Source organism: Trichogramma pretiosum, unplaced genomic scaffold, assembly GCF_000599845.2.
Source record: "Trichogramma pretiosum strain Unisexual culture from Peru unplaced genomic scaffold, Tpre_2.0 scaffold26, whole genome shotgun sequence".
NCBI classification, from domain to species: Eukaryota; Metazoa; Arthropoda; class Insecta; order Hymenoptera; family Trichogrammatidae; genus Trichogramma; species Trichogramma pretiosum.
Genome location: NW_019641640.1, coordinates 1,310,128 through 1,337,966, shown reverse-complemented (window position 1 = coordinate 1,337,966; position 27,839 = coordinate 1,310,128). Strand labels below are relative to the sequence as shown.

The window sequence follows — 27,839 nt, the reverse complement described above, 5'->3', positions numbered from 1 at the left end:
GTGCTTCAACAAATCGAATTTTCGTCTAAATTTTTTCTCACATTTATCACATGAGTAATCCTTGCGACCTTCGTGAGTTACTTTTTGGTGGAAAAGCAAAGTTGATTTATGTCCGAATTTCTTCTCGCACTTGTCACATCCGTAATCTTTGCAACCTGCATGAACTGTCTTTTGGTGCTTTAACAAATCTGATTTTAGTCGAAATTTACTTTCGCACTGGTTACATGCGTAATCATTCCGACCCTCACGGACTGTCTTTTGGTGAAGGAATGAATCGGATTTTCGTCCAAATTTCTTCTCGTACTTGTGCCCGGCATAATTTTTGCGGTCTTCATGGACTGTTGTTATGTGCAAGAGCAAACTGTGTTTATTTCCAAATCTCTTTGCGCACCGTTCACATAAGTAATCTTTGAAAACTTCGTGGAATATTTTTTTGTGCTTGAGTAAAGTTGATTTATTTTCAAATTTTCTTTCGCACTTGTTACATGAGGACTTTTCGCGATCTTTGTGTACTAATTTTTGATGCGTCGACAAATTTGATTTTGTCACAAATTTCTTTTCGCACTTGTCGCATGCAAAATCATTGCAGCCTTTGTGTTCTGATATTTGGTGTCTGCTCAAATGACTTCGGAACTCGAATTTCTTTTCGCACTTGTCACATTCGTAATCTTTTCGTTCATGGTGAATTGTGTCTTGGTGTACTATCATACTTAACTCTAGTGTAAATGACTCCTGATAATTGTCAAAAAAGTATTGTTTGTCGATCGTCTGAAAAAACGATATCGTGATCACTTGAATTATTTTCCGAGACAACTTCTTCAATTTTTTCTTCAATATTATCAATTGTGGTGTCTTAAACTATGGATCCTTCTAATTTGTACCACGACAATTAAATGAATAAAATTTATCTTTTGTTGTGATATGGCTTGTTTCATTGTGAAAGACAATATTCAAACTAATTTGTTTCTACTATAAACACGAACAGTGTTCATAGGATAATATAAATACCGTTTATGATCATATTGTTTACAATTTAGGTAACGATTTATCTGTTTGCTCATTGTTCTTAGAATATTTGAAACAATTTCAAATTCTAACCTGGCGACGAAACCTTCGAGGAATTTTTAAGCCTTTTAAAGTTAAATTTTTCCAAAAAAGCTCCTGACAGGCAACATTGAGCTAACAGAAAACAATCTTGTAAATATAGATCCACATTTGCCCATTTGTAATAAAAAATGTGGACATTCATTTCAAATTTGCCGCTCCTACGACACGGCGTGCTCCATAACCTGCCGCTGAAATTAAACAATATGTCTTCTTTATCGAGATTGATGACAGCTATCTCATATTTTAGATATTATTTGCGGAGTTTATAGAAATGGCGCATCGATTGGTGGTAGCGACTTGACACGAAAAATTTCGTGCACATGTTTGCTGCACTCTAAAACACGTGGCTTCAATGACCAAGTCGTTACTTTCCAAAAACCGCAGTATCTACGCGCATTGCATCGTCTGCTACAAGTGCTTAAGAGTAAAAAATATTTCGTAGGACCATTAACTGTGCATTATTTGATGCGTTGCATTGTTGAATACTTAATACTGTGAAACGTTTAATCTGATTCGAAGCATTTACTGAACGTCGACCACTACGAATTTTGTTAGTATCCTTATCTGACAAACGCCGAAGCAGCAAATAGCAGATTTTAATCATCTTCATTTTATTCATATGATCATTCATTGTAACTCAAGATAACTTGCATCACTCACTTACTCTCATTTGTGTTTTTGCTAAATATTTTTCTATTCAAATAATGTGAAAATTGAAGTAAAGTTCTCAATTATAATCAACAATTTGAAATGAGTTCAAAGACTGATTATTACGAAAAACAGAGTTAAAATTAATCGAATTGTCTAAAATTAGCAAGTGATTAGAAGTAAAATATACTTCGCATTATAAGCGACTGTATATTGTATGAGAGTGAGCAAACAATGTCATTGTCCGACAACGAATCCGGTGAAAGTTTCGATGTAAAAAGCAGAGGCGAAATCGACGAAATCCATGAAAAAATAGACTGTATAATAAGTATTCGTGGAGAGGTTAATTGGGAAATCAGGGAAGAGCGAATTAAATGCCTCTGTAAACTTTATCCTGTGATCAAAAATTGGAAGAATCGATTTCCTGATCTGCGAGAAATTTTTCGAGCGGAAGAAATTGAGTATCTTCTGTCAGATTCCATACATCTTATTCATCAAAACGTGGAGGAAAATGAAAGGGATGAGTTCATTGAGTTCGTCGTTCGCACCGGTTATAAAGACGAGCCCGCCGTTGATGAAGACGGTAAGCCGATATTGAATCGCAACACGGCATTGCTCCTGGCGGCTGGTCACGGTTACAAATATATCATCGGTGAGCTTTTTAAAATTTACAATAGATTCGACGTGAATTACACCGATGAGTTCGGTCGCTCGCACCTTCAAGTGGCCTGTCACTATGGTTTCGACGATGTTGTCGCGAAATTCCTCGAGTTTGGCCAGAATCCGAATTGCCTCGTTGACGAATCAGATTATCCTCCACTGCATTATGCTCTGACCTCCGGCCACAAAAAGGTGATCGAATTGCTGCTCAGAAATGGAGTAGATCCAAATTTGACCTACCAATACGGAAGGAAACCTCTGCACACCATTTGCCAGGAATGCGAATACGATGTCATGAAGCTATTCTTCCAAGTCAGCGACGAAATGCAGCTGCAGGTACAGATCGATGCTCTTGACAATCGAGGCCGGACACCGCTGCACTGGGCTCTGTTCTGCGGACACAAGAAGAAGGCCGCATTGTTACTGAGAAGAGGTGCTGATGTGAATTTGGCCGATGCGTATGGATTGACTCCTCTGCACATGATTTGCGAGAATTACTCAAATCACCATAAATTGATGAAAATGTTATTCGAGATCAGTGACGAAAACCGTCAGCTAGTTCAAGTCAATGCTCAGGACAAAATGGGTAATACACCGCTGCATTTGGCTTTGAAGCACGAAAACCTAATGATGGTCAGGTTGCTGCTAAGAAAAGGGGCCAATCCGAATTTGGCCAACAACGATGGAGAGACTCCTCTGCACTATATTAGCAAGTGTTTCGGATATTATGATGAGAACGATATTGGCAACGCCGATGACAACGACAATGGAGACAACGATGAGGACGACGATGATAGTGATGATGAGGATGGTGATGACAGCGACGACGATGATAGTGACGACGATGGTGATGACGACTTCTACAGCGTTAACTTCATGGAGATGTTATTTCAACTCAGCGACGGCAAATATCATCCGGTGCAGGTCAATGCTCAGGATAAGCTGGGTAACACGCCGTTACACCTCGCTTTGGTCTGTAGCCACAGGAAGGTGGTCGAATCACTGTTAAAAAGGGGCGCTGATCCAAATTTAACCAATGCAGAAGGGTGGACTGCTCTGCACTGTATTTGCCAGAGAGATTTCAATGACAAATTAATGGAGAAATTCTTCAAGATCATCGATGAGATTCCGCTGACGATGCAGGTCGACGCCCGGGACAATAAGGGCCTAACACCGATGCAATGGGCCGTGGCGAGATTCTTTCCGGACGCGGTCGGTGTACTTCTGAGTCGTGGCGCTGATCTGTCCAGCTTCGTTTTTCCTGCTTTGAATTACTTCGACGCGGAAATCGAAACGTTGAATTACGTAAACAATGGATTGAAATTAAAACTAACATCCGACGCGCTGGTCATCGCCGAACGTCTTCAGAACGGAGGATACGAGTTGGTCCAAGCCGACGCCCTGGAGATCATGAAATTCGTCGATAAGCTGGAGTTTTTCAAGAAGCCAGCGAATCTCAACGAATCTTGGCACGACGACGAGGAGTTCGCGAGCAAATCGAAAAAGATAATGATGAATGCAAATCTGTCATTTTACGATCTAGTCCGGTTACGACCCGATGAGGCTGCGAAGCTGCTCACGTACGAGGACTACTACAATTTTTTTGGAAAAGATAGTTATTGCGCACTTCCCATAAAGCACAAGGAAGCTTTTAATTATAGTCTGTGCGAGAGGCTACCGAAAAGATTTTTCCGACGCTGGGTACTGGATTCTTTCTGGACTCTGATAGGATACCGGCTGCCGATTCTCTGCTGTGACTTGATCGTCGAAAATTTAATGAACGAAGATTTATATCACATTTACTTGGCAGCTACAAGCTACAGCTCGTCGTGAAAATCATAAATATAAGAACTCAAGCTTTTATACTCAAGTTAGTATATATCAAAAATTAGCTTCTTATGTCGGTATAACGCTCTAACAGCTCTTGTCAAAGTTTTTTTGTTAAACAATGAAAATACAATCAAATAAATAAAAAAAGTTAATTTGTTGATTTAATCCGATTTTAATAATTTACAAAGTAGCATTATAAAAATTGACACCTTGCAGCTGTTATTGTATAGCTGCTGATTGATTTAAAAAATAAGTTATTTACTTTCTCTTTATCATCCAAGTATCATGACGTGCCCATGCTTTACGAGGATAAAAAAAAGACATAAAATGGACAAGGGCTGACATCCTCTACAATTTAGTCACAAAATTGGCAAACTTTTTTTTAAATATAGGTCTATAATAGGTTTTTGATAAACTATTGATGTTAGATAAGAAATTAATTGAAGAATGAGCGTGATGTAATACGCGGTAATTAGACTAGTTGCAATTTTCTTATGTACTGTGATGATTTGATCGAATAATGATAATGATGGAGAGTAGGGTATGACGAATAATTCGGACATTCATGCGGACAAGTCGACCACGCATAAAATATGTGAAAAAGCGCTGATGGTTCGTAAGAAATTTATGACAATAAGCATATCACTTTTAAATAGTTCCTCGTATATTTTTATACAAAAAAATGTTAAACGCCCAAATTTACTATTTGGAAATATAGGTTTCATGAATGCGATTGAGCAATATTTTCAATTGATCGGGTGAAAAATGCAAAATTAATGCACGATTTGCTTTTTTAATAAGTAAATTTTTAAAAAACCTTTAAAAAGGCACACGTGTATTGCAAAGACTCGTGTCACAGTACGTCAACTACCGCATCGAATCAAGTAAGTTTCGAAATAAAGAGGTCTTACACATATAATTGAAATTTTCAAAGTAAAAATTATTATTTTTATGATTTCATTTCTTTTACTATTTCTGCACAAATCGCGGTACCACGCATTGCTAAATTATCATCAACATCTACTTAAGGATACGAAAGACTCATAAAAGATCGAAATAGGGTGATTTGGTAAAATCATTAGTCACTCATATGTATGGATGAAAAATCTTTATTGAATCAGAAATATGTTGATGCCGTAGACGTTGCACCGACCGCTGTTCTACCGTTATAAATTATACACTAGATTCATAATAAATATTAGTAAATAAATATAAGTTTCTATGTGTATTCACGTGCGAAAGGTATGAAAACCTACTCAATTCGAAAAAGTTTATTCAACACTTGGTTATTTTAAAAGAAATTGAGAAAAATTTTTCGAAGACAAATTTTTGTTATAATTAATCAGAGTTTTCTGCTGATCCATTAACATCCACCTTCAAAGAAGCAAATATTAATGGAAAACAATTGTCAAGTATTTAAAATTTTAAACTTTTTCTTAACCACATAATTTGTTTGTACGATACAAAATCTATTTGACATGCACAATTTAAATTTGTCATAACTCATAAAATTAAGTAAATAACCTTAATTAATTTAAATATGTCTGTTGTTATATAACACGAGCTAATAAGTACGATCTGCTCGCCGTCTTAATTAAGTTGGAGCTACTTCGCCACAACAATGACACCATCATGCTTTTGTTTTGCGTGTTTAATGAGACTGTTTCGTTGCGAGTATGTCTTTCCGCATAAACCACATGTAAATGTGATACCGTTATGCTTGGTATTGATGTGGACCTTGAGATAACTCTTATTTGTAAATTTTGCCCCGCATTGAACACACGCATAAGTAACACCTTTATGCGATGATCTAACGTGCTCATTCAGATTACACTTTTGTGAAAAAACTTTTCCGCACTTATCACACGTATAAATTTTACCACGATGCGATGATTTAAGGTGCTCGTCGAGTTTACTCTTGTCAGTAAATTTCTTTCCACATACGTCGCATGGATGCCTAATAATCATGTGTATCTTAATGATGTGCCTTTTAAGTCTTTCCTCGAGGGTAAATGTGTTTCCACATATATCGCATGCGTAAGTGGTTTTTTCATGCACATCAGCGATGTGTCGTTGAAGGTTTGCCTTAGATGTATATATCTTCCCGCATTTATCGCATGGACATTTTTTGGAGTTTAAATTATGCGCCGTTTTGAGGTGAGCTTGGAATTTTTCCTTAAGACTAAATTCCTTTCCACATGCAATGCATTTATGAGTGTTACCAATATGAATACCATTGATGTGGTCAAGTAGACGACATTTACGGGTAAATGTCTTACCACAGTCGTTACATGTGTAGAATTTATTATTGTGCACCCGATTGATGTGGTCTTGGAGATCTACTACTGTTTTTCCACATATGTCGCACGGATGTTTGGTACCATTGTGCACAAAGTCGATGTGTTTTTTTAAATGACTTTTCACTGAAAATTTTTTGAAGCAAACATCGCATTCAAATGCGCGAGCGCTGTGCTTCGCATCGATGTGAGCTTTGAGATTTTGCTTGTAACCGAACGTCTTTCCGCACGTACCACAGGTGTGAGTGATACCATTATGCTCTGCATCGATATGAACTTTCAGATATTCTTTGCTTTTGAACTTCTTTCTGCACGTATCGCATGAATATGTAATTTTCTTATGCAACTTATCGACGTGGACTTTGACGCAACTCTTTTTTGCAAACGTTTTACCGCATATTCCACACTTAGGAGCGTTGCCATTGTGTTTCACGTCGATGTGGGCTGCGATAGCACCTTTCCTTTTGAACGTCTTACCGCATACATCGCATGTATACAAGGTAACACTGTGCACCACATTCATGTGAATATTGAGATGTAACAATTTTTTTCCACATATATTGCAAGGCTGCTTCACGCCGTTGTGCGATTTCATGTGAGATTTGATAACTTCCTTGGATGCAAACTTCTTTCCACATTCATTACATTCATACTTCATATTACTTTTACTATGCGCCACCCTGATGTGCCTTTTGAGAGAAGTTTGACGTAGGTATACCTTGTTGCAAATATCACATTCGTAGGTCATACAATTGTGCTCCGTGTCGATGTGGTTTTTACGAGAACCTATGGTTGTGAAATTCTTTCTGCACAAATCGCATGCATAAGTAACTTTTTTGTGCACCGAGTTGATGTGGCTTTTGAGACTGGTCGGTTGTGGGTACGTCTTTCCACACGTAGGACACGAGTAGGTGATCTTACCATCATTATGGAGATGTAGGATGTGTTTTTTGACGTCACCCTTACGTGCAAAAGTCTTTCCACACGTATCACACGTGAGCGCGATTAATTTATCATGCACCCACTCGATGTGCAGTTTAAGATTGCTCGCATTAGAAAACACCTTTCCACACTTGTCACAAGCATGACCAATGCTAGTACTGTTTTGCGCTTCGTCAATGTGCGCATCTTTTTGCATTCTTTTATTTCGTGATCTGAATTTTGTTGTAGTTTTTATATCACGAATTTCACACTCGACATTTTTATCCAATTTTTTTGAGTTTACTCTAGTACGTTGTTTTTTTCTTTTTTCACAACCATCGCTATTTTTTATACATTGCGTTACTAATATATTCTTGTTGGGCTTTTCTTCTTTACATTCGAATTCGATTTCAATCTCGCTGTTAAGTTCATACTCGACATTCGTATCCAAATTATTGGAATTCCTTCGTATATTTTCTTTTTTCACTCTATCACTAGGAAATTCTCTTTTAATTCTACTTCGTGTTTTGTAACGATATTGAGAAAAATCGTCAATTTTCTTACGTACAAATGAATTCAGGCTAGATTTCTCGTTTTTACATTCGAATTCGATTTCTATTTCTTCATCGAGTTCACTTTTACAATTAAGGGCATATTTCTGAACCTTAGGGATCTACATAAAAAAAGCAATGTAAAAATTTTTGTAAAATATGTTTACCATGCCGGTAGCCGTATAATAATTATATTTAAACACTTACCGAATTTTCGTCAGTATTAACAAACTCTTCAAATGACTTATCTTCTGGTTCCTTTTTTATGCTGAAACAATTGCAATCAAATTAAGTATCATACTGTACAATTTTTAATTGTAAAATAACGTAACAAAAATTACCTGATAGCTGCACCATTAAATATATTGTTCGACTCCATCTTACTTTCTTTAAATTTTATTTATAACTGCTCTCCCGGTACTCTTATTTACGATGTGCTCTCTACTCGGCTCGTCGCCTCATACTAAACGAGAATGAATGAAAGTAATTCGACGATACAATCGAGACGATAGTTCTGTGCGACTGAAGCCGAGCCTAATTTTTAATCTGGGAGGGGGAATTTATGTATTTAGTCCCAAAATTTAAGAGTGCTGCCAAATACTAGCGTTATCGATCGCTAAGCGCATACGATGCCGGTCGACTTTTTTAGTAAAACAATTATGTATCTCGCCCTCGTAATTTTTACTTATAATAGTGTTTTTCTTTTTTTTTTTTGAAAGTTATAAGAAAGTAATTAAATTAAAACTTGCACATCACATAATTATATGTAGCAGAACATATGAAAGTAAATTGCTTGTAACAATTACTCATTAGATGAGTCTGATTATCAATGCACATGGACTTAAAATGAACATCAATTATAAAAAAAAGTGAAATCATTTACCAAATAAAAAAACAAGTTAATTAAATGATATCTTTAGCGTATAAAAATTGAAAGTTATGTATATTGTAATATTTATTAGAATCAATTCTTGTATAGTAACTTACAAGTTAAACAAATAATTTTTTAAACATAATATACATTTTTGATTCATACTAAATTGTAATGAGTATAATAAATTGAAGCCTATAAACATATATCAATGAATATATACATTTTTACTATCACAGAAAAATAGAAGAATAATTATTTTAAAAAATGATCTTCACGTAAAATATAGATCACTCACTATAGATTATCTAAGTAAAAACTTCTATGTTAACGTTGCATTGCACGCACTTGTTCTGTAACTTCTTCAAGTTTTGCAGTATTTTGATCAATTGCATCCATTTGGAATTCTAAATGATTTGTTATTAGTCCTAGTTTCTTCAAGTTTTCTGTTGCGTTTTCTAATACGTGCTCTTGTTGAACAAAATTTCTTGCTGACTGCATCAATATCTGAAAATAAGATGATAAACTATAATATGGTTGACAAATATAAAATTATCATGAAATTTCTGAATTTAAAAAATTAAACTTGCTTCACTGCTTTTTGAACCTCTTTGAATCTGTCTAGTAAGAGATGCTATATTATTTATGTTTACTTGTACTCTGTCTGCGAGGCGCATTTTTGACTCCACAAACAAACTACGTGCACTTGTACTTGAAGCGGATGCCATATTAAATTATAATTATTTTTTATCAAATTTGATTGAATGTTTGATGAGCAATTTTTTTTTTTTAAATGCAATGTTACTACTTTTTGAGGTTAAAATCGAAAACTAATCACGTTGAACTATTATTTTATTCATAAGTGTTAAATAAATTAATGGAGAGAACGTTCCTATACATTCAATATTTATTCCCGAATCGATTGTAACGAAAAAGATTGTAGAATAGTATTACTTGGCAAGTTGTTTACTATTTTCTTTCACGAGATGACGGGCGTGCGCCAAGTACCGTAAAATTCTGAAGTCTACTGTCGTCTAACTCTATAGTGCAAGAGCAACTGTAATGATAGTAACAGAATAGCAAGAAAATACTTCAATGGGTACTCAATTTTAATAAAAAGGCTTTTATTATGAAATAGATTATTCTTAATTTTCAAAATATTTTAGTGTATAATAAAAAGTGAAATTTTTTTTCTTTTACAAATCTGAAAACACAATATCAAGTTCATTTTCTAATTATACAGTAATTATAATTCAAATTTATGTTAAATAGACCAAGGTTTTTGACTGTCAATTTGATGATTATCGTTGATTAAATAGAATAAGTCTAATATCTTTGATTCATTGTAATTACTTGCAAAAGAGATCATGTAATTGTAATGATTGACAAAAAAGTTATGAATTGAATTTCGACAAGTTTAGTTTAGATATTAATTATATGGAGGTAAAATTTCTAATTGATATAAATAAAACTTATAAAATAATTATGTGCAATACTATCAAGGATAAAGAATATCATAGTGTCCTGGTCTGTACAACAAGTGCACTGATGGTATTGATCCTTCTGGAAAGTCATGGGCTGTAACTTCAGTACCAGCACCTCTATCCATGTACCTTACTCGCACTCCAGTATTTAAAGCAGTGCTCATTGCTATAATGTGAATGTGATCAGACTCTTTATACATGGGTTCTACTTCCTGTTAGATAATATTAAATTATAAGCTCTGTCATGAATAAAATCAATGGTAAAAGTAAAATTATGCCAAACCTGGTGACAAAATTCTTTAACGGTACGATCTCCTTCAATAAAATTTTGATAAAATTCTGCCTCCTTCTGGAGCTGCCCAGAAGTTATCAACCTAAGATAAACTACAATATAGTCTGAATATGTTTGTTCATTGAAAAGCTTATGAAGTTCTGCATGACCATTTTCTCCACTTTCACCAACTTTGTCAATGACTTCCATAAGCTACAAAATTTGAAATATGAATATTCCTGCAGCAATTTTTTAAAGAACATGCTTTTAACTTACAGTATCATGAAACTCCTCAATTGTAAATTGTGGAAATCCTAATTCTACTAAATCATCTTTACTCTTGCGAGCAAGCTCTCTGAATTTGGTATATTCTTCCTTGTTATTAAGTAATTTTTCTAGATAAGCATAGGTAAACGCTCGAAAGAAGCAATTTCCATCGGGTCTAGTTCTTCTCAAGAACGAGTATATCTGGGCTAAATTTTTAGCCTTTGATAAATAAATCTCATCTGTAGTGTACTCGCTTTCCAACGCTTTCAAAGATTCTTTTTCCCCAACCAAAGGTGTTGTATCTTGTATCTAAAAATATCATATGAATCATAGAAAATCAAAAAAAGTCCATTCTTTATTCTGTATACAATTTGAAAAATTAAAATAAGTAATTTGCAATAACCTCTTTTTCAATCTGCCTCTGCTGTTGCATGATGAGTTCATCCTGATTGATTTCTGCAACTACAAAGTAAAATTGTCCTTTATTTCTATAAATGCCGAGTTGATGAAGTTATAAATTGTTATTAAACCTGTATTTTCAGTTTGTTTTGATTGTGCTGTTTGGTCTCCCATGTTGATGGATATTTTTGCGAGGTTGTAATTATTGCAACAAAAAAAACAAGAATTAACCGAAAACAAAACCGATAGTTGCGCCACTGCTCGTGTTTGTTGTAAGTTATATAGACAGTGTTGAACTGCAGTTTACAGACTACAGTAGTCTGTCAGGCTTATATTACATAGCTTTGACACAGGCGACTGCACGAGTCGGCTATACTTGTTCTACTTTATCTATAGATATGGCATTGCCAACCTATCAATACGAATAATTAGGATTATTGTGCCAGTTTTGGATGATTTTAAAAAAGATAGCTGTCTTTTAGAAATTATGCTTAATGTTAAAAAAGCAAGTTTTTTTTTCAATCAATAAAAAACTTTCAGCGGCCAGGGCGAAGGGGATGGTCTGCTTGACTCGACTCTCTGTTTAAAGCGTTCACATCAGGCCTGCAGGTAAGATTCGATCAGTGGAAAATACATATGGCATGTGTTACCAAAATTATTAGCCAAAACCCTAGCGAATCGTTTGCCTCGAAACGTCGGTATGTTTGAACGTTGTGCGCTGAACTTACAAATTTTTTCGTTGTAATCGTTGAAAAGTATAAAAAAATTATACTAATTGATATTTGACATATTAATAGAATTTTATTTTTCACTGATCAAAACCATATTGTATTGTAACTTCAAAACATATGCAATATTATGTATTATCACGAGATATGCAAGTATTTGTTATATTTAAAAATTAAAATAACAATTGTTGTAACTAGAGGTTGCAATATTTTATACTCATGTTTTTATAATTTTGCTTATACAGATAAAGTAGACCAGTTTATTTTATACTTGTATATTGGTTTCATTTCAATTATTTTATGTTGTATTTTGTCAATAAAAGATTTGCAATAAACTTTTCATGTAATATGATTTATTATCAATGTCAACAACGGTAAAAAAAGTTTTTTTCTTACAGTAGATAAAATTTTATAAACAAAACTAAATGTATAAACACTAGAAATCTCTGAGAAACACTAACTTGATAACAATTTATTAACTTGATGTCTACCTACGTTGATCACAATTTTGACTTTTTAAGGTTTGATTTTAATTTAATATTAAAATCGTTACTACAAAAAACATTGTTTTTGTATATATATTCAAACTTAACACTAGACATAAATTTACAACTAAAATTCATAAGAAAACTTTTTGAGGTGTAATGCCCTTTCTGGCATTGTATAAAATGACCTTAATCGACCATTGCTATATTCAGGATCATTGTTACTCGATTGTGGCTGCGTAACTTCTTCAGATGCATTACTATTCTTTGACAAGTTATTTTTGATTGAATTGGTTGAAATGTTTAATTTTACTGTAGGCACTTCTTCAGGTAGTACATCTGGAGATGAAAATTTATTTTTGAAGAATTTGAAAATTAATTTCAAAATAATTATTAATTTTAATGGTTAAAAATAATTGATTACTCACATTCATCAGATTCAGTACTACAATTAGCAACCCAATCAAGAGATTTTGTCTCTATTGGTTTTTCTATCACAACGTTATCTGACATTTTTGGGACTTCTGAAAGTTTTGTCATTTTTACTGGAAAAACTTTATCATTATCGTCAGATACATGAAATTGTTCATTTTCATCGCTGCTTGACTGCAAAAACTGCTGTTTCGATTTTTCATCTGGCTGCATTTGAGTATTTGTATCGTCTTCTAAGATACTAGTATTTGGCAATGTATCTGAATTAGGGGCTCTATATTCTTTATCATTTTTGTGCAGGTGTGCCTAAAAAGGATTGATATCAACATTTTTATTTTTTGTTAGGTATTTAAAAGTACAGTTGTAAAAGTAAAATTCTATGCTTAGATAGTTTATTTGAAGCAACAAAAACAGCTTACGAAATTTACCTCGAATTTGAGATTCTCATTGTCGTTGCTGTTGGGTCCGTTTCCATTCTGTTTCAGAGGGCGGGTTGGTCTAATGTAAGGTAAAATCTCGATCTTCCTGAAGGGCCTCATTGGTCGCATGGGCATCGGCGGCAGTGGAATATGACGGGGCCGACCCATGTGCATCTGAGCTAGATTCGATGGATGCATGACGTTATACTTGAATAACTGTATGTTCACTCGATAATCTAGAAGTAATACTCAACAACTAAATAATTGTACGTTGCAGGCACCACGTTGGTCTTCAAGCCCGTAAAGCTAAAGGTTTAACGCTCGGACTGTATTGTTCTACTCTAAAGAGAAATCTTACTGTTTGAAAACTTTCCAAGCCGCACAACTAAGCGGCTAAAAAAACACGTGGGGCAGTAGAGACAGCTTGTGTCAGATGAGCACAAAACTACACCGCTCAGTGCTCTCAAGAGTGGCAACAGTCGAAAGCGCGTGATTTCAAATTGTGAACATAAATTTATAAAAATTTTAATTAAATAATTTTTTTTAACTTTTCTGTAAACAATGATAAATGATTTAAATAAAGTTTTCAATATAAAATAATATACATCAACTGCTGCTGGTTGAGTCGATGAAAACACGAGGTAATGCTTCACGAAGTCAGACACGTACGGCTGCATTTAAGGTGGCTGTAGCGAAGGTGCACCTCCGCTGCGCCGCAGTGCGTTGCGCGGCGCACTATAGAGAGCAGCGTCTGCTGCAGCTTGCTCATATTTGCATGTAGAGCTGTACATTTTACGTCGTGTGACTCGGTATGGCTACGGTAACATTTTTCAAAAAATAATACATTTTTCATTTGACTGGAAACACACATTTTTTAATATCTCATTCGAAAGCTAATGAAATTTCCTATAACACAAATTAATTTCATTAACTTCTAAAGTGATTTGAGCTCACAGTACAATGAAAACTGCCACTTCCCATTTGATTCAATGTTAAATAGCCAAAACTTTGAATTTCATTATTCCCCGAATTTGCACGGAAACCCCACATTTTTTTTACCAAAAATCTTGTAATTTCATGAACTATTATTGGTTAAAATTTCACTGCGATCTAAAGTTTTTTTCATTTTCGATACAGCTTTTTTAATAATTAAACCATCATGGTTTTATATTGAAAACATTATTTATACATTTTTCATGATTATATAAAAAAAAACAAATTTGATCCATTAATATTTATATAAATTTATTTTCACAATTTTAAATAGAAAAATAATTCCCTAGTTCATAGTCAAACGAAGCGCTCGAAAATCCATAGTTTTTTCATCCAAACTTGCTGCGAATTGTAGAAATCGTTTAACCAAGAAGTGATTTTATGCACCGCATAAAAAATTGAACTTTTTCCAAAAACATCCAAGACATTTACAACATTTTTGTGTTCCAAACTTTTTAAAAAAAATTATTTTTCTAGAATTATCGCAAAAATCTATTTTGAAAATTACGAGTATGCACTAGCTGACAGAATATGCAGCTTATACGTATGCGTTTAGCGCCTTTATAGCAAAACGAATTTTTTGAAATTTTCTGTTTATCGAATGAACTAACGAATGAAGTTTAAAAAAATCACACTAATTAAAAGTGCGTCTATGACACCAAAAAGCAAAAGGACACGCGCAAGAAATCCAATATTGAAAAAAAGGCGCGACTCAGTTATGACGCATTGAAATATTTAGCTACGTTGCTGCTGTAATGAATATTATAGGTACCGAAAAGTACGCGAGAAACAGATATATGCAGCACTGTGTCCAGCTGCATTTCTGCGCGGTGCAATCGTCATCGGTCGATCATCGTCGTCACTACGTCCCGACCCACAATATATGCGATGCGGCGGTGGCTCTCTGTTCTGTCGCGCATCGAGCCGGTCGCGGCGCGCAAGGATACAGTCAGTCGACGCGTGTCGTCGAGTCAGTGCGTGTCTCACTTAATCATAATACAGAACTGCATCAGAGACGCATCACTTACGTATATCGAAAAAATTGCCATTGTCTAACTGCAACGGTATCGAAACCATTCGACCGAACGTATCACTAATACGGTCGCATAATAAATAATTTAATCGGACGCAGTTCCGAAGTCAGTGACTGCAGCACAGTGTTTGCGAAAGAGAGCTAGTCCCGCGGCGAGACTCGAAGATTTCGCTTGCGAAAAAAGTGCATATGTAATAAAGCGCATTCGGTATCGTTTTACACGAATGTGCACAGAGAAACAAAAAATCGCACACTCTCCAGTTGAGTCGACGAGTATACAATACGTAACGATCTGCCATCGTTGAAATGAACATTTGACCGGCTCATATATAGATTCGAGAGTATAAAAGCTGCGCATAGATTATTATCAGTAGCAGATCTCACAAAAAACGGAAACGTACGTGATGTATACAATTTACTTTTATTATCAAAACAAGTGCTAAATTAACATCGCTACATGAGTAATCGTGATTGCTTTAAATGTGGATCGTAAGATATTGTACGAATTGGGCGTTCGTGACAATCAATGCAGTGTACACAGTAGACGAACCATTCGAATAGAAATATCACGACAATTAGAAGCAACGTAATAATCGTTGACTTGCACGAACGTTTGTCATCGTTATTGCTAAGGTTCACGCGGCTCAAGTTCATCGTATAATACGAAAAATCAATTTGAACGCGACCCACATTTATAATCTCCACCAAATTTCAGGCCCGAATCTATTTGTATCGAGTCGAGCGCAACGAAATTGTGACGTTGCAGTTTATCTAGCTTTGCAAAACAAACACGAGTACACGCATAAGCTCGTCGGATATGTCTCACGCGCGACGCGACGCAGTGTGTATCGATCGTTCCCCGGCACATTATGCATGCGAGCGTCACACGCAAAAGTACAATTGGTAATAATCGCGACGCGACCAGTGGAAAACTACGTGTACGCGACGCGCTGCTCGCAACGATCCGCACGCGATATGCATCCTACACAGAGAGTACACGAGTCGCGCAATAATCCGATTTCAGGGAGATTAGTTCGTTGATACGCACGCATAATATGCGTGAGCATCATCGCGTCACTATATAGCACGTCGTCGCGCGAGCCATAATAATCGATCGGGTATTTCCCGATTCCAAAAAGGCTAATAATTTTTTGCGTTAATTTCGCAAAAGAGACGCGTAAGAAATTTGCATTTGAATTCGGCGAGCATACAAACGTCGAGATTACGATCGCTCGCGACGATGCTGCTGTGTACGCGAGTAAACGCAGCATTGAGCCTCGAGATATCGAAGCCTCTGCCTTATATATATGCCAAAAAGCCGATACACTGCGTCGCGATCGTGGCTCAAAGTGCAGTGCTATATAAGCTTTGCAAATCTTCTCCCCCACCGCTGCTCGCCTGCATGCATATTTCTTGCTCACTCGTATCGAGAGCTGCAACAGCAGCAGCACGAGTGTAATGCCACTCTCCTTTGCTCGTGCGTATTGTACATATTATTGCTATATAGTGCTATGCTGCCGAGTGAGCGGGAATCGGCCGGCCAGAGTCGCGACTTGAAGCCTCCGTGCACGAGACCAGTGCCGCACGTGGCCCGCCGCTGCCTCTGGGATCCCCCCGCGCGCGCACGCGATCCGCGCTAACTTACTCCTTTGCACAACTCGCGACTACTCCGAGCTGCTATGTTATTGCGATATATATGGAGCTGCCGCGACACGCCTTTGGAGCTCGTTTCGAGCAATGTACTACGTCGTCTTATCGGGCCGCCGCCGCCGCCGCACTTATGTACCATATAGATATCTATTTTGCTATGTACGTTTTTCGAGCTCTCGTGCTGCAGCTGCTTTGCGCGACGTCGTTGGAGCAGATGTGTTTTTGTTTTGACTCGATTGACGCGCGCGGATTTCGTCCGATAATGCAACGCGCGACTGGAAAATTTTTTCGTTAATTAAACGACGCGCGCTATCTGGACGAACTGACTCTGATTTCCTAAAATTGTTCCATTTTAGCGGCATTGGCAACGATCGTTAACAACGTCTCACCATATTTATTTCTAAGGCACAGAAAATACATTCAAACATCGTTTAATTGAACTCTCTTTCTTTTAAGACGTTTGATTACGATGATTTTTAAATGCTCATAAATATATATAACTATACAATATAATGCCACTTAATTACAGATCAAGGATGGACAAAAATTTCGTCAAAATTTAAGAAGAGCCCGAGTTCGTTCTTATAAGTTTCTCAGTCAAATAAGGCAGAACAAATTGGAAAATAAAGGGACCGTATCGGACTCTACTGACTCGGCTTTATCAAGGACTCGACGAATGGGTCGTAAGATTCTTCCAATCGTTTCTTGCAACATCAGACGCTTCAACTGCATATCGCTGGCCAAAATAGATCCACCGTAGGAAGTTTGCCTTGTGTCGAGCGCATAGACAACATAAAACGGAAAATAAAAAAAAACAATTGGAGCAACCGAGATTCCCCTTCGAGGTAATTTAGAGCATAGAACGAAATGTACGAATTCGAAGCCGTGTGGCTGTGCAATCGTCAAATCGAACAAGCGACGAATCGATGAAACTGCACCATACCGATTCGTGATTGGGGAAAAGGCAATTTAATCGCTTGTAATCAATGCCGCGAATATTCACGTGACTGCATTTACGCGTTCTCGCGTGCTGCGGAGTACAATACACGTACAGGTGAATGGATGAAAAACGTGCCAGTCTACATAGGCACCATAATCCGCCTCGTACGTTATCGCTATGTGTATTAGTTGCACGCGTTTGCCCCTTTTACTTTTACTTTTTCGCCTTGCCCGCCCGCCGTACTTAATACTACTGCACCAATGCCCTAAATACCGAGCGCCAGGCCTCGATCTTATCGTGCGTACACACACAGAGGCGCGCTGCAATCACGTGCCTCCCCCCGGCAAAACTATACACGAATTATAAAATTCCCCGCGATCGAGACTACCACTATTACGACTTGTGGGATTTCGCGCTGCACCGATGTATATTATATACAATATGCTTCGAGCGTCATGTGCAGAGTCGATCAGCGAACGTAGGCGCCGTTCGCTGCACTTGACCGGCTCTCTCTCTCTTACACTCTCGACGTTCTCTCTCGGCGAGGCGAGGAATCGATTCGCGCGCGGCTTTACAAAGCTTTACCAAGCCCGCGTGCTCATTATGCGCTTAAAGTATTATGACAATCGCGCATAGCATATATATATGTAGCATACAGTGTAGTACGTGCCGGGCAGTACTTGCATCGATTGCACACACGAGCTTATTATCAATGAGCATTGCGCAACGCAGCCATCGTGTAGCCGCGTCGCGAGGGATGATTTTTCATCGGCCGGCATGAGGCCTTGGCAGCCGTCCATCATATGCACGTACGCGGCTCGTGACGTTTATCGAGCTCGCACGCTCCTACGCTCTCGCGATCGTCCGTACGCATAATCCTTGTTCCATGCCACTTTATCAATTACGATATGAAAATGTTGGAGCTTGTGAGTTCGACGATTCAATGGAGCTTCCATGGATAATGTTTTTTTGTCGACTTTATTTTATTCGAATTTTCGATTGCCCAAGTCGAGATTGAAAATATAAAATCCGATGAATACTCTGCGATCGAAGAATCAGAGCTTTTTTGCATTGCATCAACTTTTCCTTTGATACCGATGATGCTATTGTGGATCATAACAATAATTGGGAAAAGTACATCTTTCGCTGTTTTGCGCGATTCGTAATTGTCTATGCCGATTAAAATCAAAAAGATACAACGCAAATAAGAACAGTGTTTGATTGCACTTATCGAATGCATGTCCATATTATTCATGTCATTTTTGTAGTTCATTATTATCGTTCAAAACTGCTTACTCGCTGAAAAATGGGACGATATTACGATCGAGTTGTGGTCATTCACTACTAGATGTCACTTTGTTTCGGGATCGTTCCCGCAAGTGAAGTTTTATAGTTCTGCATATAAATAATTATCTTCAATTCAATGTCTTTAAAAATAAATTGAATATCATGATTAATCTGCGCTTTGACATCATAAATTAACGTATCTAAATTGATTTCTAAATCTTCGATAGACAATTTTACCTGCAAGTTCGAGTGCAAGTCGAAACGAGCAATTCAATGTCTATACATCGTAAACGCTATTCCAGCACAAAGCAGATTAAGAAATATATAACATACGCACGGCAACGTGAGCGCAGTGTTTACACTCGATTCCGTTCTCCAAAAAAAAAAAAAAAAAAAAACTAATAAAAAAACCAAACGTGCTTGACCCAAAGCGCAATATCTCGATCTTTGCTGCGTATTGGTACATGTACACACGGTCACGTGTCACGTGCTGTGGCTCACACGAGACCACCAGCCATCGGTTGTATTATTTTAACAACATTGAAGAGAAAGAGAGAGGGAGGGCAAAGAGAAGTAGAAGGATCAATTTACCTTATGGCTATATCCTGGCAATTTATCCTTTCTATACTGTACCGAGTCGCGTTGCTACCCCAACCCAGCGTTTTCTAGTTCTATATACGATTGCATTCGCATTAACGCCGTGCTTGAGAATCGTCAGTTTCATTGGGCCTGTAAAATAGACAAGATCGCGGCGCTCGTGCGGGGCCTCACGCGGCTTTTCGCGAGCAAAAATCCTCCCTCGCTCACAAAATGTTCTGTTCCGGTTTGGCTCTCGAGATACCAACGATTAATAATAGCACCAACAGTTTCGGTGGCATCGATGCCGATAAAAATGACGCAGTCCATCCCCAAGTATTAATATGACGCTTGATATAATTTATTTATTTTTTTTTTTTTGTAAACGAAATATTTCCATAAAACTCGCCAAAATAGTAATGTGAACAAAAAATCTTCTCTCATCCCTATGAACACGCAGATGGTCGCGTTTATAAACGAGGACCAATCGAAATTCGTTGACGTTGACAGCGATCGATTTTCCACAGCCTTGAACATGAACGACGACGAGGACGAGGACAACAAGTACGCCGACGACGAGAGCGATCGCACGACGTCGCGCCTGCTCGACTCCCTCTGCCTGGACGAGCCGTTCTTCGCCGTTTCGGCGGCCAACGAGTCGTCCACCCTGCAGCTGGCCCACGTTCACAAAAACACGTCGCGACTCTCGACAAAAGGTAGGACAAAGTGAATTATACACTTATTGCTTGTTCTTGCGAGGGAAGTGAATCGTTACATCACTTGATGCATCCTGGCAGGTATCTTGACGCTGATGAATCACTGCGAGGGTTTGCGCGAGCTCTCCCTGTCCTATTCGTTTCTCAGCGAGGAGCTTCTCGAGGCACTAAGTAGCAACAAGAGTTCGCTGCTGCAGCTGGACACTCTGCGCGTCGAGGCTCACCCGGACGCGAAACCCGCGTCGACCGTCAGTTGCGAGGCTTGGTGCGCCTTCGCCACCCACTTCTCCAACATCAACTTCATCCTGTGAGTCTTGACAAAGCGATTTTCATTCTGCGAAGGATTCGCAATTATCCGCCGAGCTTACGCAATAATTATTAATTCGTATCCGATTGCGCGCAGTTTGGCGTACTTGACCGAGGTCAAGGATTACGAGGCGCTGCTGCAGAGCTACGTGCCGCTGACGCACCTGTACTTCGGCGAGGAGGCGCCGAGCTCGGCGATAGCCCGGGTGGGCGAGCGCTGCCCCCGCCTCGGCGAGCTCGTCGTCGGGGCCTACGGGCCCGAGACCGCCGACTGCGCCCTGCTCAGCATAGCCCGGGGCTGCCCCAAGCTCACCGCCCTTGGACTCGGCGACTGCGAGATCACGTAACTATGCCCTATTGATTTCTATATTATAAAACTTTTTCTCCGATCCGTAATGACGATCTGATTACGATGATGGCGATGATTTCGTAATCGACGTATGCGCTCGTTTTTCCAGCTGCTCCGCGTTCGTCGAGTTCGTCGCCATTTGCCGCGAGCACCTGCAGGTTTTGTACGTCTCCGACACGTCGCTCATCGAGGACTCGGATTATGACGTCGACAAAGTTGCCGCCAGGGTCTCGGCACTCTTGGGAAGACCGTGGCAGCCCAACTACGTGCCCTACTGGTGAATTCTGCGTCGCTTCGAGTTGTTTATGCTGCGATATCATACAACATTGTGTGCAGCGCAAAATTATTCAACGGTATACGAGTGCTGCGCAAGAAGTTTGCCGACTAGGCGTCCGTAAACGAAGCTAGTGGTTTGTTTATCGTCGTGAAAACTTTTGAAACGAATTATGAACGAGTTCGATGATTCAGGATTCGACTCCGAATTGATTTTAATCCGCTAAGTCTTTCTAGTATTAAGAATGGAAATTACGTGTTATACAATTTAATTATAAAAAATACACTTTTGATACCAAAATATAAATTTTATTCTTTTGTATTGTACTACTATGCTAAACGAACATCGTATACCCCTTTTTCATATAAAATAAAATTACATTGCTTCGTTTCTGAAATTTTACTAATGAGCTATTGTAGTTTACTATCGATATGTGTAATATATATTATTAGAATTTCGAATATTAAATATTTATATAGTAACACGATGCAACGAGATTTGTACAGCATTTTTTATCAAATAGAACGCAATTAAACATCCAATATCGTGCTTTTGTTAATTTTGCCAGACACGTTCCAACAATTTTTTTACATCTTAGTTAAAGTCTAATAAACTTATTGAACTTCCAGTCGAATTTGGTCTTGTATTTCAATAGCCAATTATAATGAAAATTTTTTAATTTTTTGGCAATGATAAAACAATAAATATAGGATGTCTAATTTTAAAAAATCTACTAACACACGATGGCACAATAAAGACGATTAACATATTACAATAGTCCAAATTATCTTAAGTATTACTCCACAAACATGCACTCTATATAACTCATCAATATTCTGATTTTTAAACAAGAATTGTTTGATTAATAAGTAAAATATAATCTATACAATCAAAAAATCTAGTACCATGCTTCAAGTTACGTTTTTTGAACTACAAAACAATTTGATAGCTACATAATTTTTAAAAAATTGATAATTTTGTGTAAAGTGTTTCATATATTTTGCATTAAAAAAATAAGTCTGATAAATAAATTTCAACTTTCATGGAAGATTAAATATAACATAATACATTATTGAAGTATTTTCATATCTTTTCAAGTAAATGAAAATAACTCAAATGAATGTATGTAACATAACATAACCAGCATTCCTCATTAGTTTTTAATATACGATATAATATATCATTGTAAATGTTGAACTGTTGAAGATTCACGCAATTATTCTACAAATGTACATTTAAGTTCATCACAATGGCATAGTTATAGATTTGAATATTCGCCAATTCATATTATTGATCTGTGTATAAGGAACTTGCATTAATTATTATTTGAACTAACAATATTTTTAACACAATTTTAGTCTCTTTCATAATAAATTTAACGTATCGAGTATAAATATTAATAAAATATCTTAATTGTACTGATTAAACTTACAATCAATAAATAAATTATATTAAAATAGAAAATAGTCTTGTTATTATAGACGATCATTGCATCGTAATAAAAATAAATTATGACCAAGTAAATAATCACAATAACAACTTATGTTATCAGATTGATTTGATTGACCTTTGCAAAAATGTTAAATTTGTTGATTCAAAATTATTTGTAGTCTTCAATTTTAAAAATGCCTTTAAAAAAAAAGCATTATTTGAATAATTTAATATATTGCATAACCATTGAGCAGGGCATCAATCAGGTATGTCTATAGCAATTATGGGTTCAACTGGTTTTGTCAAATCAATCTTTTTAATATTTTTTTCGTTTTTATCAAAAGCTACTGATTCTGGAGATTGATCTTGTGCACTTCTTGGTTGATAGGAAATATTACCGTACTCCTGTAATATTGGACAGAGACCAAGTAGAAAATGACTGAAGTCTTTTCTTATTCCAAACCACCCTAAAAAATGTTTTAATTTATTACATATTATATTTTATAAAAATTAAAGAATAATTCAAGTTATTTACATTTATTGCCTCCTTTGGCCCCAAATGACATGATAATTAAAGTCACATGAGAAAATAACAATGGTGCTGCTACTGTAGTAAAATTCAGGTTGATATCTCCATCTAATTTATTTGCCAACAAAACCTGTATAAAAGATCATTGAATTGAAAAGTTTAATAAATCTTACTCTCAACATTTCTTTACATCAAATTTAAATATCAATATGAATATTACCTGAAACACTAATATTGGTACAACCAAAGATGTATAAGCTAAAGCAGAATTCAGTGAAGTTCTTCTCTGTCTAGCATTAATTTGTGGAGTTCTTAATAAAACAGCAGCAAACACGATAGCATATAAAACTGCAACAAGAGATAAACATAAAAGTGCCCACAAAGGCACAAACACTACTTCCCAACTCCATGTAACAAACTCGTCTAATCTAAGAGCAAGAAATATGAACTGCAAAACATTTACAGCGCAAAATAGTTCTAGCTCAAACGACCTATCATGTTTAACAGCCCAAATGCAAACCTGCAATAATTCAAATACTTTTATTAGTAAGTAAATAATAAATATTTTGTAAACTTATGTAAATAACTCACCGCTATTGATACAATAGAGATAAAAATTAATGGTATAAAAACAAGAATCCATAAGTGACGTTCTGACTCTAATTTATCACATACTAACAGCTCAAACATTAATAAAATTAAGTGTAATGCTAATGTTATGAGCATTGCTTTGTAATGAACGTAAGCATCTCCTTCTAATCGTGAGTGTGGATGTCTCCACCATACATAACTACCAACTGATGCACCAAGAATAACCATACCCTTCCAAAACCATATTGGTGTAAATACTGTCCAATAATTCCATTCAATAAAACCGTCAAGTCTCAGGGCAAACAAGGCAGTAAAAATCATCAAACATGTATGAACCAGGAATTTGCTGTAAAATGAAATGAAATTAGTTAAGCATGTTGATAAATTATTGACTTCATTACTGATTAAAATATTCAACAAGTTGTTTTTTTGAGTCAAGTAATAAAACATAAATAATTAGTTGGAAGGCTAGTTAAAGCAGTACATACTTTTTCTTATTATCTTTTTTATGTCAATTATCAAAAGAATATTCTATTAAGTCAAAATAATAGTATAATTTATCAAGGTTAGAAGCAAGAGTTGTTAGCTAAAAGTATAACAAGTTAACTGTACAGTACAGATAGTGAAAAAAAATTGAAAATAAACAAAGAAAACTTTAAAGGTATTCAAGTTGAAGTGTGAAAATGACAGGATGAAAATAAACTCAGAAAGAACCTTGGATTGAAATCTTGAAAAATCGTTTGCAGATTCATGATGATTTGTTTCAGAAGCTATAAATGGACCACCAATAACAACATAAATACTACAACAAAACTGCAGGGGTCTAAATTCCTGCTGATCGAGGGGGCAGCTCATTCGGACTAAAAACGAAAATAAGCTGCAAAAGACATGTTTATAACCATTTCCACTGTTACATTACGACACTTCGCACTGCCAAATGAATGATCCACCACGGTAATGTCGTCATTGGGCTTAAAAAACGTTAATTTACGCTTGTGTTCAATCTGCGAGTATCGAGAAATTCGTTGTTCTTATTAACTACGAGACATTCGCGATCATTTTGCTTGTTGAACATCGACTGTTTGCCCAGCAGCCCGATAATGAGGTTTAATAATAAATCACGACGAAACTTAAAGTTTTCTGAGCTTCAGCTGGTGCACAGTGCGGAACGGCGTGTGCGTTTGCAAATCAGCATTCTGTGACGTAAATTTTCGTCACGGTAGCTGATAAGCGTATTATTGGCATTCTCAGCGTATGAAACGTCTTAAAAGTCCTCTGCATGCAAAAAAGATACGAACAATGATTCTTTCCTGTTCGGGAGTAAAGTACTGGTCATCGTGTTGAGTTTGATCCTTTTTTTTCGTCGAAAACTGACTCGCTTAATTTACAATGAAAATAAATTAAAAAATTGTATTCGATACAATTTTTCTAAAATAATGAAATTATACTGAATTTGATTTGGTCGAAATATTACCAGAAAAGTCAACAAAATTATTGATGATTAAAGATAAAACGCTCAACTAATGCCAGAACTATCCATAGCGGAAAAAATTAAATTACAGACGAAATTATCGTATAAATTATTCAAGAACGTGGACATTGAATTAATCGATAAATTGAACAAAGAAATTAAATAAAATTACAATTTCATTGACTCGAAAAAAAATTATGTAAAACTATTGTTTGGTCGCATAGGTGACCTTTCTTCACGATAATTTGAAAATTTTGTTCTTTAGATTTTTTTGTTTATAAAAAAGTCCCCATCAGGCATTAGAAATGGATTTAGTGTTCAACTATTTTTATTATTAAATGTTCCTTCTTACTTGTAATATGCCAAAATAAAATGAATCCTGACGAAGTGTTTGATAACAAATATTTTAGACTCAACAGGACGTTACTGAAACAAGTTTCGCTTTGGCCTTATGAATCAACATCAACAAAAGTTATCAAAAGAATCTTCATTATGGTTGGTTTCTATTCAATGAGTCTACCGCAGGTGTGTATGATTCAAAAAATTGACGCAAGGAAAATGTGTAGTACCATTCAAGTTCGTTTTGTAACTTACGTACTATTGTTGAAGATGATTCGGGGTATTGAAGAAATTCGATCAGATGATCCAGATCCAGAAATAATCATTGAAAACTTATCTGGCTTCATATATTTTCATGGAGTAATATCGAAACTTATAACTCAAATGGTCACGGAAAATAAGGTAATCGCGCTCGAAATGATTAATGTAAATTTTTCACGTGCTCGACATTCATTCATTTCAGTTAAAATATCTGTATGAAGAAATTTCGAAAGATTGGAAAACAATCACCGATAAAAACGAAAAGGCCGTTCTTGAAAAATCAGCTGCCGTTGGTCATCAATTGACCATCTTTTATACTGGTTACTTTGTTTATCACAAAATTTAAATCGCTTAATCGAATTCTTGAATTTTAACAATGCATTAGAGTTTTTTTGAATATTGTAGAGAAGTAAAAATTAAATTTAAATAACATAGTTGTTATACTGGATAAAATTTATTTTTTCAGGGTTTGTCGTTCTCAGCGCAATATTCTTTGTATCGATAACTGCATTTGTTCCAGTTTTACTGAATCACGTTCTGCCCGGAAATCAAACTTACCAAAAACAAATATGCATTTATGCCGAATATTTTGTGGATCAAGAAAAATATTTTTATTACATTTTTACGCACACTATGGTTATTGGTGTAATGACAGTTTACGTTGCAACTGCAATCGATTCGGTTTTCGTTAATTGTGTTCAACACGTATTGGGATTATTCAACATCATAAAGTTAGTTTGCATATGATAAGTTTTGTTTTGATTAAATTAATCAATTCTTTCACGAGGTTTTAGATACCGTCTCAAAGAAATAAGCCGCGTATACGATAGTTCTGTAAATAATTCAATTGATTTGCACTTTGACGTCAAGAGATATTTGATCGACATTATTCTAACTCACAAAAAATCTCTCGAGTAAAGTATTTTATTCTATTGATGTTTTATTCTATTGAAAGCAAAAAATATAAATTTTTTAGATTTACCAACCTCATCCAAAGTGCCTACAACGAGTGCTTCTTTTTACTCGCTGGATTAATTGTTGCCGGCTTGAGTGCTTTTACTTATGTTGTAAGTAATTTTTTAATAAGATAATTTAAAAAAAAATAGTTTTAGAATTTTTTCTTTCATAGTTATCTCAAAATGTAAATAATCCACTAAATTTTATGAGGATTTGGTTTTTGTGGTTTGGCGTTATCGTTTACATGTTTTTTGTGAATTTACCGGGACAAAAATTACTGAATATCAGCGAAGAACTTCTCCTAGCAATGTAAAATTGAAAGGAAAATAAGTTGCATAATAATTCAATTTATTTCTTTATTATGATTAATTAATGTTTTTAGTTATGACAGCAGTTGGCACAAATTTCCAATAAAAACACGTTTTTTGATACAAGTAATGATGCTTCGTTGTTTGAAACCATGTCGTTTGACAGCAGGCCCTTTGATAGAAATGAATTTTGCAAGCTGCAGTAATGTAAGTGTCTATATACATAAATATCTCTTTTACATAATTGGATAACTATTTTTAACGTATCGTTATTTTCAGATTCTCAGAACAGCATTTTCCTATTTTACCGTTGTAAATTCAATGAATAGTTAAAAGTATTGAAAAAATACATACATCAAAAAAGCATTATTATGCACAGTGAATAATTATGAAAACACTACTTACATTTATATATTTTTGTTTCAATATAATTTTTATACATCCTCTCTTTTACAAAT

At 36.0% G+C, this 27,839-nt stretch overlaps 6 protein-coding genes across 8 annotated transcripts; 2 read left to right on the top strand and 4 right to left on the bottom strand.

The window, feature by feature from the left end:
- Positions 1–5,351: 5,351 nt before the first annotated feature.
- Positions 5,352–8,454, bottom strand: LOC106652523 (zinc finger protein 62-like). Its single transcript, XM_014371527.1, has 3 exons — positions 8,356–8,454; positions 8,222–8,282; positions 5,352–8,136 (listed from the first exon to the last, which is right to left on the bottom strand). The coding sequence occupies exons 1-3, from the start codon at positions 8,391–8,393 to the stop codon at positions 5,851–5,853; spliced, it is 2,385 nt and encodes a 794-aa protein (XP_014227013.1). The 5' UTR covers positions 8,394–8,454; the 3' UTR covers positions 5,352–5,850.
- A 596-nt stretch (positions 8,455–9,050) lies between these two features.
- LOC106652517 (BLOC-1-related complex subunit 7) lies at positions 9,051–9,889 on the bottom strand. The gene is made up of 2 exons (XM_014371517.2): positions 9,476–9,889; positions 9,051–9,392 (listed from the first exon to the last, which is right to left on the bottom strand). Exons 1-2 carry the CDS (start codon positions 9,611–9,613, stop codon positions 9,213–9,215), a joined length of 318 nt encoding a protein of 105 aa, XP_014227003.1. The 5' UTR covers positions 9,614–9,889; the 3' UTR covers positions 9,051–9,212.
- A 270-nt stretch (positions 9,890–10,159) lies between these two features.
- Positions 10,160–11,691, bottom strand: LOC106652516 (ubiquitin thioesterase otubain-like). Its single transcript, XM_014371516.2, has 5 exons — positions 11,438–11,691; positions 11,311–11,369; positions 10,917–11,216; positions 10,653–10,853; positions 10,160–10,581 (listed from the first exon to the last, which is right to left on the bottom strand). The coding sequence occupies exons 1-5, from the start codon at positions 11,478–11,480 to the stop codon at positions 10,384–10,386; spliced, it is 801 nt and encodes a 266-aa protein (XP_014227002.1). The 5' UTR covers positions 11,481–11,691; the 3' UTR covers positions 10,160–10,383.
- Positions 11,692–15,301: 3,610 nt separating this feature from the next.
- On the top strand, positions 15,302–22,036 carry LOC106652639 (F-box/LRR-repeat protein 3-like). Of its 2 annotated transcripts, none has more exons than XM_014371712.2 (6): positions 15,302–15,793; positions 17,576–17,891; positions 20,377–20,565; positions 20,647–20,872; positions 20,969–21,214; positions 21,330–22,036. In XM_014371712.2, the coding sequence occupies exons 3-6, from the start codon at positions 20,385–20,387 to the stop codon at positions 21,499–21,501; spliced, it is 825 nt and encodes a 274-aa protein (XP_014227198.1). In that variant the 5' UTR covers positions 15,302–15,793; positions 17,576–17,891; positions 20,377–20,384; the 3' UTR covers positions 21,502–22,036. The 2 variants fall into 2 exon arrangements, with proteins under 2 accessions (XP_014227198.1, XP_014227197.1); XM_014371711.2 differs by having other exon boundaries at positions 20,310–20,565.
- Positions 22,037–22,529: 493 nt separating this feature from the next.
- LOC106652638 (transmembrane protein 185A) lies at positions 22,530–25,203 on the bottom strand. Its single transcript, XM_014371710.2, has 5 exons — positions 24,760–25,203; positions 24,046–24,391; positions 23,675–23,974; positions 23,461–23,584; positions 22,530–23,392 (listed from the first exon to the last, which is right to left on the bottom strand). Exons 1-5 carry the CDS (start codon positions 24,795–24,797, stop codon positions 23,184–23,186), a joined length of 1,017 nt encoding a protein of 338 aa, XP_014227196.1. The 5' UTR covers positions 24,798–25,203; the 3' UTR covers positions 22,530–23,183.
- Positions 25,204–25,877: 674 nt separating this feature from the next.
- LOC106652554 (odorant receptor 9a-like) lies at positions 25,878–27,755 on the top strand. 2 transcript variants are annotated; one of them, XM_014371565.1, is made up of 9 exons: positions 25,878–26,041; positions 26,126–26,257; positions 26,319–26,436; positions 26,583–26,847; positions 26,911–27,030; positions 27,093–27,183; positions 27,246–27,382; positions 27,456–27,588; positions 27,661–27,755. In XM_014371565.1, the coding sequence occupies exons 1-9, from the start codon at positions 25,889–25,891 to the stop codon at positions 27,712–27,714; spliced, it is 1,203 nt and encodes a 400-aa protein (XP_014227051.1). In that variant the 5' UTR covers positions 25,878–25,888; the 3' UTR covers positions 27,715–27,755. The 2 variants fall into 2 exon arrangements, with proteins under 2 accessions (XP_014227051.1, XP_023315402.1); XM_023459634.1 differs by lacking the exon at positions 26,911–27,030.
- Positions 27,756–27,839: the final 84 nt, after the last annotated feature.